Here is a 19,695-nt window from a genome sequence, read left to right as displayed (position 1 = left end):
CAGGAAACCTGAGGTGCCAGAGATCAAAGAAAGCCACAGGTCCCACTTGTAAAGTATTCACTGGCATCCATTGAGCCAGGCCCACAATTCAGAGAGTTAATTGTTTTTATTGGAAATGAGTGAAAACAGTGAGATACCTTGCTAATATCATCCTTGGATTTCAGCTGAAACTCTTTTGGAGAAAAACAGATTTAGTTAAAGGAGTTTGGGATGAGAAAATGAAAACATCAAATTGTTGTCATTTCATATAAATTTTTGATTTTTCACCAAACATGCTTCCATCTACTTGAGTATGTTTGGTTTTTTTCTATAAATATCTTCTAGTAGGAATGATTCATTTGTTTCTTTTTTTAGATTTAAATCTTTTCTACAAAATTTCTTTCTAGGCATATTTTTAAAAAGATAATTCAATTGATTTAATACTATAAAATTCTATATACTTTGATTTAAAGACTTGGGACTTAAGAGGGAGCCCCAAGTCTTTAAGTAAAGACTGTGATTAAAGCACTTAAAGGCTGCTGACCCCTGTTTGCTACCCAGCATGACACTGTCCGCTTAACATAAAGCTGGGAGTAGCCCCCCCAACACTAATAAATATGCACCCCCATTTTTAAAAAGTCTATGGCCAATAGCACAAATCAATAGTCTGTGTTTCTGCTTTTTCCTTAAACCCTAATACACATTCTTTGTTGCTTCCTAGATAAAACCTTACTGATAAGGGGTTGACTAAGTTGGATCCTGGCGCACAGTATGGGCCCTTCAAGCCCTTCCAGGACTGACTGATACTTGAGTGTAGAGCCAAGAGTAAGCCTTGAAAACAGATAGGTGTGGACAAAAAACACAAATAAAAATTAAAGCAATTTAACATAAAATAAAACCAACTGATAGTTCCCAATCACATTCATTATTATTTCTCTCCAATCATAGCTTTTTTTTCTTAAATTCCTTGTTTAGCCTAGTCATGTTTTATCTATGAAACCAATTCAACACCATCTTTAGATTCTCCATTTTCACTCCTCATAACCAAAAAAACAATAAATTCTCCCTAATTAATTAATTAATTAATTAATAGATTGAGGAACATGCCTTTTTAACACCACAGTGACCAATTGGACCACACAATGGTTTACTAAATGTTCTCTTTGCCATAAATAATGACTTTATCAGGCCCTTTCTCTAGCAATATTCACATGACTCCGTTTCTTTTATTTGATTCTTAAAGACCCACCCATTGGATCCCATATCATCTCATCAGCCAAGACTCTAAATAGTGTCAGCAATGGTAAATAAGAGTTCTCAAGTATAATTGTTATAGCAACTAAATTTTATTAAACCATAAATAATTCTGTTGCTACAGATTTTAATTCCATTAATCTTCAAAATAACTCTAAGACAACTATTGATATGATCCCAATTTTGCTGAAGAGGAAATTGAGACACAAGAGTAGTTACTTTGCCATTAGGTTACCATATAATTCATATTCATTATGAAAAATGTCAAAAAATTCCTACTTTTCCAAAGAAAAATAATTATACCTGAGGATGATTTACAATTATATACCATATAAACTGAAGTAATAATGCTCACTATCAATCAGACTAGCACTTCAAGTATTTTTCCAGGACTATGCTTGATTAAAGATGATTCATCCATTAATAAAAATACTGTGATTTGTCTTTCAGCCTCCATAGCCTGTAATGTTATTTTACTTTAATAATCTGGAAATTGCTAAATCACAGAACTCCAGACAAGAAAGACAATTCAGAGATCATCTGATTTAAAGTTTTATTTTAAAAATAATTGTATTTTGAATAACTAAACAAAATTCTGATAGAAGCGTTAGTTTCCCCATGTCACATAGCAGTTCACTGTGTTGCACTCACCAGAATTTATTCCTATCTTTCCCAAAGATTCCTACTGACACCAACTGTATCATAATGGTTTTGAGAATTACTTTCAGACACTGTGACCTCTTTTCCTTTTTCTTCTACAAAAATTTGAGGGCCACACCAGGCAGTGCTGAGGGCTTACTCTGGCTCTGTGCTCAGAGAGCACTCCTGATTTGGTTAAAGGAATCATATGGGGTGTCAGGGATCTTACCCTGGTTGACTTCATGCAAGGCAATTGCCCTACCGACTGTACTATCTTTCTGGCCCCCTGTGAATTTTCTAAGCATGTCTAAAGTCAAAGACAAACTTCAAAGAGTAAGAAGCTGTTGGAAGTGGCATCATACCAAAGAACCAGCCCTGAGTTACAAATTTCACTTACAGAAAAATGGACTTTTATTTCTTATTCATGTGATTTAGAAACTGCTTTTTCTTATAAGTTCTGAGAGGCTAACTTCATTTCTGCCTTAACCCTTTCCCATCCCACTTGACTGGATCTCCACCTCCAGCTTCAGCTCCCATTTACACCAAGAGCTTTTCATGATAATTCATTCACATGGCAACTGGTCATCACCACTATTTGAGCCTCTTCTTAGAAGCTGTCTAGAAGACAGTAAATGATACTGTTCTGAGTTGAAGGAGGAGATAGAGGAACCTAGTAAGCAAAGTCCCAAGAACCCTTGCTGTAAGAAATATCAAGTCAGTACTTCTTGATATTTAGTACTTCACTATCCTAGTACTTCAGTATCCTTCACTAATTTAGTGTTAGTATAATGGTGAGTATAGTTAGTACTTCTCTGTCCTAGTGTTAGGATATAGTGATGGAGGAATCTTGGCACTCAAGTCAGGGGCAGGGAATAGCAAACTCTCCTGCACCGCTGGAAAGGGGTAGATTAGGAGACCTGAGATGTCCAGCTCTTTCTATAAATACCTTCAATATATTTTGCTTTCAGAAACATCTGTTACTGTGCTGTTTTAGAGAAACTTCGTGCCTCAAGTTCCAGAGCCTTTTAAGAATGTATTGGAGTAATTTGGATTTCTCCTGCAGCTAGTTATTGGATTTTCTTTTCTTTAAAAAAAAATCATGTGTGTGTTTTGTTTATCGGCCACACCCAGCAGTGCTCAGGGTTTACTTCTGTCTCTGTGTTCAGGAATCACTCCTGTTGGTGGCCCAGGTGTTAGATGGGGTGCTGGTAATAGAATCCAGGTCAACCATATACAAGGTTAGCTTCTGTACTCTCTCTAGCTCCAACCATTGGGTTTTTCTCCACTCTGGCCCTGTTCACACAGTAGCCATTTCTTTGAAGACCATTCCTACCCTTATAGTCCAATTGTGTTTATAAACAAGCTCCTTACTTTTTCCCTCTGGTTTTCTCTTTGTGTTCCTTTTTATCCTCTGGTAGAATTTCAATAGGGAATATAAATAATGTTTCAGATACATAAAATAAACTAAGTATGTTGTTTTTTGGTTTTATTTTATTTTGTTTCTGTTTGTGGACCACACCAGACTGTGCTCAGAGTTCATTCCTGGAAGACCTCAGAGAACCCATATGTAGTGACCGAGATCTAACCAGGTTAACAGTGAGCAAGACAAGCAACTTACTCACTGTACTATTGCTCTGGCAATAATAGTACAATTCAAAGTCAGGAAATGCAATGTCTGCCATCTTTTTTTTTCTTAGAGTTATTTTGGCTATTCGAGAAGTTTTGTAATTCCATATATCAGTTAGTTCTTGGTTCTTAGTCATTGAATGTCTTTGGAATGTGAACAGGGACTGCTTTGAATCTGTATGACGCTTTCTGTAGGAAGGTCATAGGAACAAGGTCTATCCATGCACATGAGCTATATTTTCATTTTCTTGTGTTCTTTTCTATTTCTTTCAATAGAGACTTAGAGTTTTCTCAGTATAAGTTTCCACATTCTTTGTTAACTTGATTTCTATGTATTTGAACCTTGGAACACTGTTTTGAGGGTTTTCTTTGTCTTCTAGTTTATTATTTGCATATAGAAATACAACATTGTATGTGTCAATTTATAGTTTTCTACCTTAATGTATTAGTTTATTGCTTCTAGAGGATTTTTTGTGGAGTATTTAAGGTCTTTTAAGGAAATTATCAGTATCAACTGCATATAAAAGGGCCAAAATAAGAAAATAGACAGTTCTAACATAGGCAGATTATAGAACTAATTACCAAGAGCAGGAGAGAGGAGGAAAAAAACAGACGAGGTGAGACAGAGGCAGAGTGGTGGAGGGTCAAGGACACTTTGGGTGGGTGGGTACAGTAATTTTGTGCACTGATACCATAACACTATGCAACTATATGAACTATAATAAATTAGACTAAACAAGAAAACAAAAATTTAGAGAGAAACTTTTGTTTCATTTTTGACTAATTTCTAATTTGTAGGAGCTCTTTACTATTAAGGAACCTTGCTTATGTGTGATTCATAGTGTGACTTTTCTTCTTTGGATATTTTCTCTTAATTGTTTTTAAAGTACAGGAATTTTTTATATTGATTTAGTGGAACTTACTAGTCTTCTGTCTTGTTTTTTATCGTGCTTATGAAGACTCTCCCATTTTAAGATCATTAAACTTTTTTTCAGTTTTCTGGTTTGACTTGTTTATTGATGTTTTTGTGAATTTTTATGTTTTTGATAACTCTGGAACATACTTTGGAATTGGTCAAAGGTCTTAATTATATGACTAAGCCCAAAGTTATCATTTTCTTAAAATAGTTCTTACTTAAGGTGTTTTTAAAGTGATATCCCTGAGGACTGGGCCAGTGAGATAGTGTAGGGGTTAGGGACACAAAGTACGGTTCAATCTTTGGTGCTCTAAACACCATGAGGTAGTCCTGGAGGTCCATTACACTGCAAGGCTCATAAGCATCACATCCTCAGGTCCTAGCATTGAGTCCAGTCTAGTTGGGAGTGCATGGTTGGGAATGATTTCTAATTCCCCTGACACTGCTTGGGCTGCTCCCCATAGACATAGTAAATTAAACAGTACCCTTATCAACATGCTAAGTCTCCATGTCTTACAATTCATTTGGGCTTTGCTCACTTTTCTGCTAGTTGACAGCTTTGATTATTAAAGATATATAATGGGTTTTGATATATGAAAAGTTTTGTCCTCTCTAATTAAATAAATAATATTTTAGGAGTCAGAGCAATAATAGTTCAATGGACAGGGTGCTTTCCTTACACATAGCCAATCTGGGTAAATGACTCAAATATTCATAGTCAGATATGACATAAATTCAAGGGAGAAATCTGTTTTCTAATTAATGATGTAAAATACTTTTCATGGAGAATTTGGTTTTTGAACCAAAGTCTGAATCATCGGGAGTATTTGTCCAAGTTTAAAAGACTTGATAGAGTGAAATGTGTAACTGGAGGATAATATAGATGTTCTGGCACTGTAATATTATTCTACTATGTGGAAGATGAAGGCTTCGATTATTGTCTAGGTTTATTTGGTGGTCTCTAAGGTATAGACCTCATTCTCTATATTTATAATTAAGAGTTTATTTCTTACTATATTAATATTTGTTCTTTTTGCAGGTTTCTTTGGTGAGCTTGGTAGCTAATGCACTGGGCTATTCAGAACTTGGTGCCATCAAATCCCTACGGACATTGAGAGCTTTACGACCTCTAAGAGCTTTATCTCGATTTGAAGGAATGAGGGTAAGAAGAATAAAATATCTCTTATGATTCATGTCAATATTAAATGTAGGTAACATAGATAATAAAGGTGCCATATAGTAAATGTATAAATAATTATCTTCAGCTATTTATTTATTCTATAGATTATAGAATTTTAAATGAAAATTTCAGAGATCAGAAAATTGAGCCTGATGAAAATTAGGTTGGTTTTCCAGTGTTCTCAGAAATTGTGAGAAAACAGAACTAGAATCCAAGTCTTTTTGTAACAGTTCAAAATCTTCCACATGTGCTGCATTTTTTCCCCATTAGTTACACATATTTAAATGATTGTTTACTACTTACATTTATCCTAGGGTAGATTTTCTCTCCCCTCAATAGGTAATTTGATTCCTCAAAAAATTATCTGTAATGAAAGAAAGGTAAATGGTTTTTGTGTACTTTACCTCTTCAGTTAATATTAGGAAAGAAAATTGCTATTGAACAAGAAAACAACAATAAATAGTAACCTTTGACGAAAATGCATGTGTCCTAAACAACCAAAGTAGGGGGTTACGATAATTAACCAAGCTTTCTTGCAACCCCTGGGGTTGGTTTTATAGATCTCCCTTTGAAATAAGCATTTTGAATGCAGTTTTTTTCATAGAACTTGTATTTTCCTCTTAAGTTCTCTTCCTTAGTATATATTTTATGCGTCTAAACATAAAATATATACTTATAGAGGTACACACCCACTTACCACACCCCTCAAAATACTGTTTAGCACAAAGGCCAGCTTTGTTTAATCCAGCCTGCAAATGCACATGGATATTGAATTTCTTCTAGAACACAAGGCTTTTATGTTAGGAGGTGGTTTGTTGGGGACAATAAACATACTTTAGGCTTGACTTCAAGATTTACTCAACAGGAAGAACTACTCCCCGTACTTTGTACAAACATAATAAGTAAAGGAATACAAGCTGTTACTTTATAATTTTATTTCATTGCTACTTTCTAAAGGTAGTCACAAGACAAGACAACATTAATCAAAGTTATTGTACAATTTCACATTCTTTCACATAATTTTTTTAGCATTGATTAATTCCTCTAGCTATATTGGTTTTAAATCAATAAACCACTTTTATAAGGAAATGGCAGATGACCAGGATTTAAAAATGTAAATATCTCTGATCTGAAGTTTGGCATTTTTTATATGGCCATATGGGAGAATTGACATTCCAGCTATTACATCTATGTATAAACTGTATCTGGAGTGGAGCTTATAGATAACAATGAGTCAGACCCAGTTTCAATCCCCAGAACACCATGGCAACCTGAGTGCCACCAGGTGTTGCCCTGGAGGCTCCAAGTTCCACTGAGGTAGCCCTGGTCAACACAGCATTCTCAGATTCATTCCCTAGCATTCTACCATCCAGTGAGGTTGACCAAGAATTGCAAGGAGTAGCTGTGGTGACCTCCCTGGACAACACTTTGGAGAGACCCCCTCAAAATGTATGATAAAATGCGTCATGATTTTATTTGCTAGTAAGATAAATCGTGATTGTTTTATTTATTTTGTTTTCTTTTACTTTGGGGGGAGAATTTGGAGATACTGGGCAGTGTTCAGTTTGCTTTGCATGTGGCTGACCTGAGTTCGATACTTCCATCCCTCTCGGAGAGCCTGGCAAGCTGCAGAGAGTATCTCGCCTGCACGGCAGAGCCTGGCAAGCCACCCGTGGTGTATTTGATATGTCACAACAGTAACAAGACTCACAATGGGCACGTTACCGGTGCCCTCTCGAGTAAATCGATGAACAAGGGGATGACAGTGAGACAGTGCTACAGTTATAACAAGTTAATTTCATCTGAGGAGATAGATTTAAGGCATTGCTCCTGACTTAATTATAAGGAAGATGTTGACACTTTTTCTTTTTTCGCATGTCACTGTCCATGTTCCCTTATCAAATGTATTAAAAGGCATCATAAGCATCACCTTGTTCGCCTAGATTTTTTAGTTTAATTCTTTGGATAGCCATTTTAGTATCAATAAATAAAAGGAGTGCTTTCCATTTTAGGAAATTGTAAACTGCCTTACCCTCATTTCTTCTTCTAGGTGGTTGTGAATGCTCTTGTAGGGGCAATTCCCTCCATCATGAATGTGTTGTTGGTTTGTCTCATATTCTGGCTGATTTTTAGCATCATGGGTGTGAATTTGTTTGCGGGCAAGTTCTACCACTGTGTTAACACAACTACAGATAGCATGTTTACAGTTAGCGACGTCAACAATTTCAGTGACTGTAAGGCTCTTGGCAAGCAAGCACGATGGAAAAATGTGAAAGTAAATTTTGATAATGTTGGCGCTGGCTATCTAGCACTGCTTCAAGTGGTAAGTGACTACAGTTTTATTTTTTGAAACATTTTTCAAAATGCTTCCAGTAAGATCATTTCTCTGATATTGACAGAAAAGTAGTTGATTACACCTACATCATTAGTTTAACTTGATTTCAAATAAGCTTTTGAGTGACTGTGAAGAAAATTTTGCAGTTATTTTTATCTTACGAAGTATTTTTTCATTGTTCAACTTCAGTATTTCTTATGTGGTTGTATATTTTTTTCTTCCTGTTCATCTTTGTTGTTGCTTTACCGCTGCTATATTATTGTCATTTTAACTTTTTATAGCAATCATTAATAAAGGAGTAATTTCATATAAAAACAATAATGTTTATAATAATGATGAATTAAATCTATTAAATACATCATTTATTGTACCAACAGCCAAGGAGTATATTACAACTACATATGAAAATGCAGATTTCATTGGTGGTGGTTTTCAAAATGTGCACTATATGCTATGTATTTTTAATTCAATTGATAGAATATTAATTTACCTTTAGCTAATGAAAGTGTGTTTAAACACAGACATGGTTGAAATTATGGAGTTTACCTTTAGCTGAGAAAAAGTGTTGAGTTTGAGATAAGAATTTAACAAATCAAACTTCTAATTAAATTTAGTAAAGAGAAAAATGTAATACTTTTCCAGAGAAACTAAGAAAATTAGTTCTTCTGAAATCTACATTCAATCTTATTCTAGTTCAATTTTATTTTTCATTTAGTTTATATATACTTATAGAAATGTTCATTATGAAAAATGTTTATTATGAAAAATATATTTGTGTTAATACTACAATACAATATTCTTGGATTAGGATTTCATGTGGAACTCATGTAATTTGTTTACAGGCCACGTTTAAAGGTTGGATGGATATTATGTATGCAGCTGTTGATTCACGAGATGTAAGTATCATTCAAATACATACAATTTATAGCGTACTTTATGTTCCATAATGAATACTTACTATAATTTAACTGAAGAACCCAGAATTTTATATTAAATATAATCTGAATGCCAAAATTGCATATAGAAATGATTTTCTAAAACTAATATATAACAATATAGATAGCATTTTGATCTAATATATAGATAGTATGAAAAAACTTATACTAAGATGATACGGGCCGAATATAGACTAGAGACTGAACACAATGGCCACTCAACACCTTTATTGCAAACCACAACACCTAATCAGAGAGAGAGAACAAAAGGGAATACCCTGCCATAGTGGCAGTGTGGGGTGGTGGGACACGGGACTGGGGAGGTGGGGAGGGATGTTGGGTTTACTGGTGATGGAGAATGGGCACTGGTGAAGGGATGGGTTATCAAACTTTGTAAGGGAGAAACATGAGCACAAAAATGTATAAATCTGTAACTGTACCCTCATGTTGACTCACTAATTAAAAATAAACTATTAATTAAAAAAAAAGAAAAGTTTTTCTCATACATCTGTGCTTGGGACTGAATAATCAGCACGAACAAGTATATGTCTAATCAGGTGTGGATTCATTCTAAAAGGAAGCCCTAGTTTGGCTGTGTAACTCCTAGGCCTCTGCACATGCCTTTTGGTCATTGTTTCTAGAAGGGACTCTTTGAAGGCGTGATGAAGATGGAACAGACTTCTGAACGTGGGTCTGCGCTGGGCCTAGGGCCGTGTGTGCAAGCGTCTGTCTGCTTTTCAATAAATGTTATGGTTTTCACAGCAAAAAAAAAAGAAAAAACTTATACTGAATGAGTTTGAAAGCATTGAATTGTTCAGTAAATGAAACTCTTACAGTGAGAAATCTAGAAAAATCCGGGAAGTTAAGTACCTATATCTAGAGAGTGCGATAACCTAGAGTTGTTAGAACAACGTACAAAACATAATTTTAAAAGGACAATTTAGGGTAATTCAACTTTAAAAACAGGAAAAAATAATTCTTTAGAAATTATTTGTTCATGCTTTAACTTTTCTCTGAAGCTTATATTTAATTTCTAAATCTAGATTTTTAAAAGTCAGCCTTTCCAAACCTAATCAACACTACTGAAAAAATAGATGACTAATAATGAGTTCAAAATGTTTGCCTTATTTATCATTGTTACTGATTTTAAATATATTTATACAGTTAAGCCATATAGAAAAATAATTTAAAGATAGCAATAAAATTCACTGTCTCACTGTCACTGTCATCCCATTGTTCGTCGCTTTACTTGAGCGGGCACCAGTAACGTCTCTATTATAGTCATCCCTGAGATTTTAGCAGCTTCTCCTTACTAGTCTTTCCCAACAATTGGAGGCTCTTTCAGGGTCAGGGGAATGAGACCTAATGTTACTGGTTTGGGCATACTGAATACACCATGGGTAGCTTGCCAGGCTCTGCTGTGTAGGTGGGATACTCTTGGTAGCTTGCCGGGCTCTGCAAGAGGTATATATACATCTTTTACTGTATTTTGGATATGATTACGCCCGGGGGAGCTTGCAAGGCTCTTGTGTGCAAGCAATAAACTCTTGGTAGCTTGTCAGGTTCTCTAAGAAGAAGAACAAAGCTATTAGATATCTCATGGCCACTTTGCGGCCGCGTGCTTCCAGGAGCTTCATCTTATAGTCTCTGGATGTTGGCCGTTGGCGGGATTACACGGTGCCGGGGGCAATTTGTGTGTGTGACTGCCAACCTACTGGAAAATAGAGGGTCTGGGCAGAGAAGGCCCAGTCCCAATCTGAGCAGACTTGGAGATCTCAGCCCTGGGTCCCGCACACCTGGGTTCCTCTGCCAGTCCCTTCATGCATGAGGCTCATCCAACTGTGTGGAGAGTGGCCTTGAGCATGGCCTGAGCATGGCCTTCGGCAATAAAATTACAGGCTATTATTATATTGATCAAGGTAGTTAGAAAATAGGTGAATTAGAACAGAATCTCAGGGCAGAAGTATAACACTATATTTAATAACATCAGCTCACCAAATTATTCATTTGGTTTAAGTATTTATTGTGTTTTAAAATATATGTCATATTTTCTGTGTTATTTAGGTTGAACTTCAGCCTGTATATGAAGAAAATCTCTACATGTATTTATATTTTGTCATCTTTATCATCTTTGGGTCATTCTTCACTCTGAATCTATTCATTGGTGTCATCATAGATAACTTCAACCAACAGAAAAAAAAGATAAGTAGTTTTCACTATTCACTTTCCTCCATTTTGAGTGTGTTTGTTGTACATTCCAATAATCAGGATTCTATAATGACAGACTTAAGTCATATTTGTATTCTTTTTCAGTTTACTCTGTGGTCAGTTATGATTTAGAGGATTTCTGCCTCTGATCAGCCTCTCCCAAACTGCCATCATGTGACATTGACCCCCAAATATGACCACTGTTTCAAAACATCCATGAGGCCTTCAATACTTTACTTCAATACTTTACTTCAATACTTTACTTTACTTATACTGCTTGTATAGTCTTCCAGCAATGTTTTATCAGTTTCATCTGATCCCATAGCACATTTTCTATATGTGCATCTCAATTTCTGTGACTTCCTACTCACCATCAGCTTAATAACTTACTACAGAATCTAGATTTTTTTCTTTTTAATGAATCACCATGAGAAAGTTACAGATTTACAAACTGATGATTGCATTTCAGTCAAACAATGTTCGAGTCTAGATTTTTGAGAGGAATTTTATGCCCTTTGCAGAACAAACTATGTTTTGTATGTCATCTTACATTGGATATTTTCTTTTCTTGCACTGCTTGAATCAAATTCTCAACTTCTATGGTCTAGTTTAAGATACTCTCAGATATAAATCAAGTTCATATTTTTTTTTCCTTTTGCAGATGACAACGTTTTCTTTGAAGGGCTTTTTGTTTTTGTCTTTTAAGCCTCCACTTTCCTCACCTATGTTTTAAATTTTTTACCATTTGAAATTAAAAATTTTGTGTTATTGATCTATGCAATTATAATAAAAGGAACACTATCATCTAGCATTCAGAAAGTTATCTAAATGTATAGAATAATAACATGAAATAAACATTGAAACAAACTAAGAATATTTTTGTGAAAATATATTTAAGATTTTTTAATTGCTTTCTAAACATAACATAAAGATCCTGTACTAATCAGTTTTTTATTATAAGTTTTGCATGATATTAATTTTTTCAGAAATTTATATCAATGGCATACATTTACAAACTTAGCACTGTCGTCCCGTTGTTCATTAATTTGCTCAAGTGGGCACCAATAACATTTCCACTGTGAGACTTGTTACTGTTTTTGGCATAATGAATATGCCACGGGTAGCTTGCCAGGTTCTGCCACGCAGGCGGGATACTATCAGTAGCTTGCCGGGCTCTCTGAGAGGGGAGACATCCCTTTTTAGGAAAAAAAAATGCAGAAAAGATTAAAGGAAATACTCAAAAGTAATTTTGTAAGGGTGCAGTACCACAACAGGTCAACCTGTACCCATAAGACGAGTGCATCAGAAGCCTGATGGTGCCTCAGGTTTCTTGATACCCCAAAATTGCTGCTGTGCCTCTGACCAGATGCCAACAACTCAGCACCAAGTTTCCCAAGAAATTAAAAAGCCAAAAGTTAGGTATGTGGGAGCCACACCCACAACTCATCTTCAGTTCAGCTTCACAAGCTTATTTGTCGGCCTTGCTTCAGAGACCCATAAATAAATCTTGAAAGAGATGAAAAGCAGCAGTTAATCTGGACATTCACATGGCTGAACAGACCAGGGAAAATCAGAGGGGGGAGCAGCTCAGCCTGGTGACTGCCCACCAGAATCCCCAGCAGTTGCTTGTTTTCACAATCCAAAATGGCTGCCATGCCCTTGGCTGGACCCCACTGAGATATAATCTGCTGAAAATTCAAGTATGTAGGTTTTGTGACTGAAATTTCCAGGCTTTTTCAGGGTAGAGATGGGCTACCTCCCCTCACTTTCCTATACTCCTGGAAACATCAGCAGTTACCCCCATGAACCAACTCCAGACCCACCATGTAAGCTTTTCTCTCAGCCTTGCTCCAAAGAACCATAAAAAAAAAAGTCTTGTAAAAGATCAAAAGCCGTAGTTAATCTCGGACCTGCACAAAGCTAAACAAACTGGGGTAAATTTGGAAATGGGGTAGGTTAGCCTGGTGCTCTCCCAAGCAGAGCCCTATAGTACCTGCTTCCACAATTCAAAATTGCCTTCGTGCCCCTGGCTGGACTCCACCATCTCAGGATGGACCCCACTGAGATATAATCTGCTGAAAATTTGAGTATACGGGTTTTGAGACTGAAAGCTCCAGGCTTTCTCAGGGTTTGGTTTTGATGGGCAACATTCCTCTGCTTCTCTGTATTTGGAAGCCTTAACAGTCATGTCCACACCCCTAAGCTGCCATCCAGTTTAAAAGCTACTCCAGACTGACCTTCCTAATAAAAATACTGAATCCCTTGAACAAACACGATGACCTCTTAGTATCTGTATTGCAATTCATAACGCACAAAAGGAAAAGGAGAGAGAAAGAATAAAAGGGGCTGGAGTGATAGCACAGCAGGTAGGGTGTTTGCCTTGCACACGCAGATTCAAGTTTGATTCCCAGCATCCCATATGGTCCCCTGAGCACTGTCAGGGGTAATTCCTGAGTGCAGAGCCAGGAGTGACCCCTGTGCATAGCCGGATGTAACCCCCTCCCAAAAAAACAGTGCCTGCCATAGAGGCAGGCTGGGAGTGGAGGTTAGGGGTTGGGGTGTTGGTGTTGGGGGATTGTGGGAGGAAAACAAGGAACTTTAGTGGTGGGAAATGTACACTGCTGGAGGATGGGTGTTGAATCATTGTATGACTGAAATCCAATCATGAACAGCTTTGTAATGATCGAGCTCACAGATACTCAATAAAAAATTTAAAAATTAAAGTGTAATGTGGAGTTCATGCCCACTTCAGTCAGTTTAATCAGTGGCTGAATAAATAGAATGCTTCTATATTAAAAGCAAAAACAAACACAAAAACAAAAAACACCTTTTGTAAAAGTGTGTTAACCCATGTCAGGATTGTAACGAGTTTTATCTTTTGTCTTTACTTTGGAGGCCAAGATATATTTATGACCGAGGAACAGAAAAAATATTACAATGCAATGAAGAAACTTGGATCCAAAAAACCTCAAAAACCTATACCTCGGCCAGCAGTAAGAATTGCTCATTTTCTTTAATATTTGTGTATGATTCTATTGGGCCATACTCTACATCAAAAGATACTTTTATATAATCAATATTGCCAAGTTGTAGCACTGCAGCACTGTTGTTCCATTGTATCAGTGAGAGGGTCCCCCAGACCCAAAGCACTGCCTAGGCGTCCTTTCCCTCAACCCCACAAGAGATAATATTCTGTATAGTTTGTTGGTTGAAGACTTTCAGCTTGGAGGTCTCACTGCCTGTTTACTGACAGTCTACAGCTGATGCTACATGTAGCTCATTAGACTATTTTTATTAGGGCAAAGACAAAGAAAAATAAGTCAAATATTTTGATTGAGACATGAGGCATTGAAAAAGAAGGACAGAAAAAAAAGAAAAAATCAACGGTAAACAGACAGACAAATATAAACATAGTGAGGGAGAATTGAATTGAAAACTAAGTAGAAAAAGATATATTTAGAAATATGGAGAGATGAAAATAAATTACAACAGAAACTCTTAATATGGTAATGAGTTGGGAAATTCATCCACATAAAAATCCATCTACATTAACCTATTTAATATTAATCATTACTTTTGTAAAATTATCATACTTATTAAAATAAAGCGAATGCCATGTATAATATCATCCATTTATCACTAATTTCTTATTGAGCCTTATATTTCATTTCTTTAGATGCACATAGACCTAATATTTTGCTCTTGTTATAATAGTTTTGATTTTCCCTTTTAATTGGTTGCCACTCTTAATTGTGTGCAAGACGCCACATGTTGACAGACATCAAACCTAAGGCCTGGCACAAATAAGCATATTTTCTATCACTTGAGCTATATGCCTAGACATTTTTTTCTTTAATAATATGGAAAAAATGAGCACACTGAATGGTTTTAGACGATTAGTGCGTATCTCTTGGCCTTCTGTGGGAGAGCCACATTTGTAATTTTACTTGAGAACTATTGATAAGATAATTGTATACTAATATGCATGTTAACTATATATTTTCTCTCTTTCTAGAACAAATTTCAAGGGATGGTCTTTGACTTTGTAACCAGACAAGTCTTTGACATCAGTATCATGATCCTCATCTGTCTCAACATGGTCACCATGATGGTGGAAACAGATGACCAGAGCAAATATATGACGCTAGTTTTGTCCCGAATTAATCTTGTGTTCATTATCCTATTTACTGGAGAATTTGTGCTCAAGCTAATCTCCCTTAGATACTACTATTTTACCATAGGATGGAATATCTTTGATTTTGTGGTGGTGATTCTCTCCATTGTAGGTAAGAATGGTATACTTACAGAGAAATACAGTTGCAGGGAAAAACCTCACTCAAGAGCTAACTGCTGTGTAAATGAACATTTGTTCTGAAAGTCAACATGTTTGGAAATCTACAACTCACCACTAGTATTCATTTACCTCTAACTGAAATCAGCAATGAAAAATAATACATTAGAAGTTTCATAAATAACTTTTTTGCTCAACACATTTCAGGTGGGAAATTGGTTCCAAATAATTAGGCCTATATGATTTAAATTGACATGCCACTCTGAAGTTATTAAAATTTTTGCAAATCTCCGTATTGGTTCATGACACTGTCACTGCATAAAACTCTGTAACATTTCGTTGGTAATATAGGAAGTGGTTCTAAATACTTGTACCAATAATATGTTTATGCTCAAAAAAATTTTCAAATTTTCATAAACTTGCAAAGATAATATTCATAAGTGTAAGATATTGAATGTTAAGCCATTTTTTTGTGTTTTTCCACAGGCATGTTTCTGGCTAAACTGATAGAAAAGTACTTTGTGTCTCCTACCCTATTTCGAGTCATCCGTCTCGCCAGGATTGGTCGAGTCTTGCGTCTCATCAAAGGGGCCAAGGGGATCCGCACTCTGCTCTTTGCTCTGATGATGTCCCTCCCTGCCCTGTTCAACATCGGCCTCCTGCTCTTCCTGGTCATGTTCATCTATGCCATCTTTGGGATGTCCAACTTCGCCTATGTCAAGAAGGAAGCTGGAATTGATGACATGTTCAACTTTGAAACCTTCGGCAATAGCATGATCTGCCTGTTTCAGATCACCACCTCCGCCGGCTGGGACGGGTTGTTAGCACCCATTCTCAACAGTGCGCCACCTGATTGTGACCCTGACAAAATTCACCCTGGGAGCTCAGTGAAAGGAGACTGTGGGAACCCATCTGTTGGGATTTTCTTCTTTGTCAGTTACATCATCATATCATTTCTGGTTGTGGTGAACATGTACATCGCTGTCATCCTGGAGAACTTCAGTGTTGCGACTGAAGAAAGTGCAGAGCCCCTGAGTGAGGATGACTTTGAGATGTTCTACGAGGTCTGGGAGAAGTTTGACCCGGATGCCACCCAGTTTATAGAGTTCGCTAAACTCTCCGATTTTGCAGCTGCGCTGGATCCTCCACTTCTCATAGCAAAACCGAACAAAGTCCAGCTCATTGCCATGGACCTGCCCATGGTCAGTGGGGACCGAATCCATTGCCTGGACATATTATTTGCCTTTACAAAGCGCGTTTTGGGTGAGAGTGGAGAGATGGATGCCCTACGAATACAAATGGAAGACCGGTTCATGGCATCAAATCCCTCCAAAGTCTCCTATGAACCTATTACCACCACTTTGAAACGCAAACAAGAGGAGGTGTCTGCTGCTATCATTCAAAGAAATTTCAGATGTTTTCTTTTAAGGCAAAGGTTAAAAAAGGTATCAAGTGAATATAACAAAGAGGTTATCAAAGGAAGGATTGGCTTACCTATAAAAGAAGACATGATTATTGACAAATTAAATGGGAACTCTACCCCGGAAAAAACAGATGGAAGTTCCTCTACCACCTCTCCTCCTTCTTATGATAGTGTAACAAAGCCAGACAAAGAAAAGTTTGAGAAAGACAAACCAGAAAAAGAAAACAGAGGAAAAGAGGTCAGGGAAAATCAAAAATAAAAAGAAAATTATCTTTGTGATCAATTGTTTACAGCCTATGAAGGTAAAATCTAGGTATCAACTAGACTCTCAGAGGAGGTCTATGCCAAACTGACTGTTTTAACACATACTCATGGTCAGTGCCTATAACAAGACAGTGACCTCTCCGTCACTACAACTCTGTGAGTCAGGGTATAACATTGACAAGAGGTTGCTTTTTTATTACCAGCTGACACTGCTGAGGAGAATTTCAATGGCTACCTAGACCGTAGGGTTAGTTGTGCAAAATGGTCATTATAACTACACCAAACTCCTTTAGGACAGTACTTTGCATCCATTCTATTTTTAACTTCCATATCTGCCATATTTTTACAAAATTTTTTTCTGGTGGATTTCCCTGGTCCCTAATTCATAGCTTATTCATAATACTGTCACTATTTTTGTAAATGAGGTTTAAGTTGAGAAAAAAGTATATAAGATCTTCCTATTCCATAGGTCTGTCAAATAAAACAAAATAGTTTGCTTATGAGGTGAAATTTTTCTCAAAACCAGAAAAAAATTCTAATATCAATGATTTCAGGTACTTCCATTTTCTAGATGGCTTTACTTTTTAAAGTGTTTCAATCTGTTGTGTTTGTTTATATCTAAACAGTTATGTGCCTGTAAAGTCTCCTCTACATTTTAAAGGCTTATTTTTATGCAAAGTATTCTGTTTCAGCAAGTGCAAATTTTATTCTGAGTTTCAGAGCTCTATATTTAATTTTGGTTAAGTGCTTTCCCCAAAAAAGTAATCTAATAAATCTGTTCTAGAAAAGCGTGTCTAAAGTATTGCTTTAGAATAGTTATTTCAATTCTTGCTGCAGTATGCTTTACCATCTTCTGTGCTCAGCAAAATTGACATTTTATGTCAATAATACACCCTCTGTTCTGTAAATAGTTACTTTAACCTGTGGTGCATATTTGAGTATATATAAATGTGTGTTTTTGTGTCTATGTGCACACACATGCACACTATATATACGTATATATATATATATATATATATATATATATAGTGATAAACAGCCCCTTTTAAATCAAATATGTACCACAGTTGTATGTGTCCTTTGCGTGCTTCTAGTAGGGATATATCTATCCTATACCATTCATTAAACATTAATAGTTTGAAAGGCTATCACTAATGCATGTTAATATTGCCTATGCTACCCTGTTTTACTCAAATCATTCTTCACAAGTTCTGGTTAGAAGTCACAAGTTGGTGGTAGAGTGAATTCCACCAGCTGTCTATTACACCAAGCAAAATAGCTTGCATTCATTTAAAAGCCCCTTTCTTTTGCATTTTTACTTCAATTAGATGTTGTATGGTGTCTCACTAGATTTCAAAAAAAAAACCTGCATACTGCCTATTGTGCAAATCTATGCTTCATGTTTTGCTAAAAATATGTCCAAAATTTGTTTAACTATAAATAATGTAAAAATATGATTGATTTTATTTGCCACATTTTGTACATAAGAAAATTATTTTCAAGTTGATGACATGGCAATTTATTTTACTTTATGCTTTTGCTTTTTATTTTTAATCATAACTCCAACTTTTGAATCCATAATACTTTTCAATGAATAATTTCCTAAAATAAAAGTTAGACAATGGGTTTTGTGGATTTGTTTATTATAATATATTTTCTACCATTCCAATAGGAAATACATTGGTCAAAAACTCAAGCCTAGGTCATTTTCTACCAATTATGATTGCCTCGATATATAACCCTTTATTCATGAAAGGTTTTTTTTTACTCAACTTTTGTAGTATTTGCTTATGCAGACTAGTCTTATTTTTTTAATTAACGCTGCACTAAAGCTATTAGATATAACATGGGCTCTGTCCTTTTTAGCCATGACCAAAGTGGCAAAGTTGTGCAATTACCTAACATGATATAAATTTTTGTGTTTCGCACAAACCAAAAGGTTAATGTTAATTCCTTTTATGAAATTATTTACTTGTAGTGTATTGATGAAATGCATGCAGGGAATTGCTATTACTAAAAGGAATGGTAAGCTACGTCATTATTGAGCCAAAAGAATAAATATTTCATTTTTTATTGTATTTAATTCTTGGCCTCTGTTTTTTATTGTTGAAAGTTAAAATCTCTCTATATATACATTTAATTGATTAAATCACTGATCTTAAATTTATATACATGCAAGTTCACATGGATTTTAAAACAATGCAGTACATTGAATAAAAACTATCAAAAATGATTTTGATGAACTTATGTTCACTATAAACAAAACAAATCAAATTCAATAAAACAAATCGTCAGTCACAATGAATCAAACACTTATGTTCCAACTTGCAGGTTCAATAACATTAATGATAGTCATCTACGACAACTATTAGTTCTAATAAATGTCATTGGCTATAACTATTTAATTCCTACTCTCCTCAATGTAATTGATACCATCTCCAAATTTATGAGTAGGCAATGTTACATATTTTTAAATTATGCATTTTATTAGTTTTTAATGGTAAAAAATTAATAATGCAGTGTCTAAGAATTTATATCAACTTTGTAATGGTTCTGTGTAAGCTGAAAATCAAGTGTCCATTCTGAGTGAAAATATCCAGTTTCCATGCATATTTTTAAATATAATTAGATCAAAACATGTTTTT

General features: G+C 35.6%; 1 protein-coding gene across 2 annotated transcripts in view; it reads left to right on the top strand.

Moving 5' to 3' along the window:
• Positions 1-19,133, top strand: part of SCN3A (sodium voltage-gated channel alpha subunit 3) — a 123,655-nt gene extending 104,522 nt beyond the window's left edge. For both annotated transcript variants that reach the window (XM_004601112.2, XM_055119724.1), the window contains 7 exons: positions 5,454-5,576; positions 7,645-7,917; positions 8,772-8,825; positions 10,929-11,066; positions 13,961-14,065; positions 15,088-15,358; positions 15,850-19,133. In XM_004601112.2, the coding sequence (XP_004601169.2) occupies positions 5,454-5,576; positions 7,645-7,917; positions 8,772-8,825; positions 10,929-11,066; positions 13,961-14,065; positions 15,088-15,358; positions 15,850-17,045 (2,160 nt within the window). In that variant the 3' untranslated portion in view covers positions 17,046-19,133. The remainder of the gene's footprint in view (positions 1-5,453; positions 5,577-7,644; positions 7,918-8,771; positions 8,826-10,928; positions 11,067-13,960; positions 14,066-15,087; positions 15,359-15,849) is intronic.
• Positions 19,134-19,695: the final 562 nt, after the last annotated feature.

The sequence above is a fragment of the Sorex araneus genome, chromosome X (genome assembly GCF_027595985.1).
Source record: "Sorex araneus isolate mSorAra2 chromosome X, mSorAra2.pri, whole genome shotgun sequence".
NCBI lineage: Eukaryota > Metazoa > Chordata > Mammalia > Eulipotyphla > Soricidae > Sorex > Sorex araneus.
Note: the sequence above shows the minus strand (reverse complement) of the source record. Positions and strands in the feature narration are given on the sequence as shown.